At 42.6% G+C, this 1,882-nt stretch overlaps 1 protein-coding gene across 1 annotated transcript in view; it reads left to right on the plus strand.

The window, feature by feature from the left end:
• The window catches only part of LOC107697290 (sorting nexin-17-like), a 22,154-nt gene that overhangs the window by 6,114 nt on the left and 14,158 nt on the right, over positions 1 to 1,882 (plus strand). Inside the window, exon 4 of the mRNA XM_016498012.1 lies at positions 1,195 to 1,285. Coding sequence (XP_016353498.1) covers positions 1,195 to 1,285 — 91 coding nt within the window. The remainder of the gene's footprint in view (positions 1 to 1,194; positions 1,286 to 1,882) is intronic.

A 1,882-nucleotide genomic window follows, 5' to 3' on the forward strand; every position in this document is an offset into this window, starting at 1 on the left:
AATACAACTTAACCACTGATTTCTAGTCGTGTCCATTTTTGGAAGGCCAAACACAGTAGTTTCGCTTTCACAACGAAATACAGCGTCACACACGGCAGCCTAGAGTGAGCGGCGGCCGGCAGCTAGAGTGAGAAACGGCCGGCGGGCTGAGTGAACAGAGGCGGCAGATTCGACGAAGGAGCGTCCGGAGGGCTTGCGGCAACCACATGTGACGACCCCGGACTGGACTCCGCTTCGTCCACGGTGAAGGCCGATCCGGCGATCCACAGCGCGAAGTTGATGTATTTCATTAGCGACCTGTATGGATCAGCTCCAGGCATGACGAAGCAGATATTGTCCTCTTTTGGAAGGCCAAACAAAGTAGTTTAGCTTTCACAACGAAACACACAGCACCTTCACGACATGGCGGCCGCGGCAACAACAATACTACAGCGAGAATAAAAGTTACGCCTTCTTTCTTTGCGTGAACATTTGGGCGATGTTATGCAAATCTCCCCACATTGTGACGTAGACATGTGGGGGTGTGTTAGAACGAGCCGTTTTAGGTAGGCGTGGTTGACTCTTAACTTTTATAAAAAATATCTCTTTGAATTTGAGACTTTAGTCTTTGCAACTTTACAGATCTTCTTTATGCACCAAGAGCTTGTAACACTCCAAAGAGAACGGAAAAATTGAAATCGCATCATATGACCCCTTTAAGGAGCTCTTTGTGGATCATAGCTTTCCCATGTGCACCACACAGAGTCATGGCCGATCCAAGCTCTCATTAAAGTGCACCCTGCACCCATATGCAGCACCCACTGCTTTCTGCTGTGATATTCAAGCACACTGATGGCCCAAAGCGCCTTTTAGCACCTGATGGAAGTGAGAAAGTCAAGTGTTGGAAGTGAAAAAGTCAAGTGTTGGACATAAAACGGGCATAAATGTAGTGAAGTGTAACCTGATCATGGGATCTGCTTGGATGTAATGTTTAACACCTAAAACACTCCTGTTGAAGAAAACCATCCAAAGCACTTTTGAAAGTTTGGGCACAAAAAGAAAAGGTTGTATTTTTAAAGAATGAAACAACATTATGTGTACATATGATTTGTGTTCTTTGCCTGTGAATACATATGCAAATCTTGTGAATTGGTTTGCTGTCATCTCTTGTTGGGTAAAATAGTGTAGATTAATTATTTTTGATGTCTTTATCAGGCTGTAGCCTCAAAGCTCGACCTTCCTGATGAGCTGGTGGGATATTTCAGCCTCTTCCTGGTTCAGGAGAGGGGGGATGGGGGCTGCACGTGTGAGTATAACATTTGACATTTTTAATTTTAAGATCTTTTTAACCTTTGGTAGAAATCGTAAGATGTGCTGGCATCAGATGTGGCCTGCTGGCTTTAGCTGGAAAGTGGTTTGGCTGTTAGTAAATGGTATCTAAAAGTCAACATACTTCCTCTGGACTGAATATTAAAGCAGTCCTGGCAGCTCAAAAGAGAAGTCTGTGTTCTGTTGAGATGGCCGCCCCCTCTCCACAAAAGTAAACTGAGGTCAAGTAGATGAAACTTCGGTCAAGCTGTTGTTGGCATGGCACACACAGCTCTGCTGTAGGCCTGTAATGCATGTTAGACAAACACCATTATTATTATTGCTCATACTGGGTCAGGGATTGAACTAAACCCAAACCATAAGTATTAAACTTCTGGTCTGTAACCCGTTCTGTTCTTTCTTTTTTTTGCTCTAAATATGAATAATACCTCAAATTATGCAGCAAAACCCCTCATACATTAAATCTCATGGGATACTTCAAGTAAATATTTAAAGTTAATATTTTTTTTAATTTACATGCATGTTCATAGTTTTTGAATGTGATGTTCACATGACATACAGGTAAATAAAAAAA

This window comes from Sinocyclocheilus anshuiensis, unplaced genomic scaffold (assembly GCF_001515605.1).
Source record: "Sinocyclocheilus anshuiensis isolate Anshui unplaced genomic scaffold, SAMN03320099.WGS_v1.1 scaffold1578, whole genome shotgun sequence".
Taxonomy (NCBI): Eukaryota; Metazoa; Chordata; class Actinopteri; order Cypriniformes; family Cyprinidae; genus Sinocyclocheilus; species Sinocyclocheilus anshuiensis.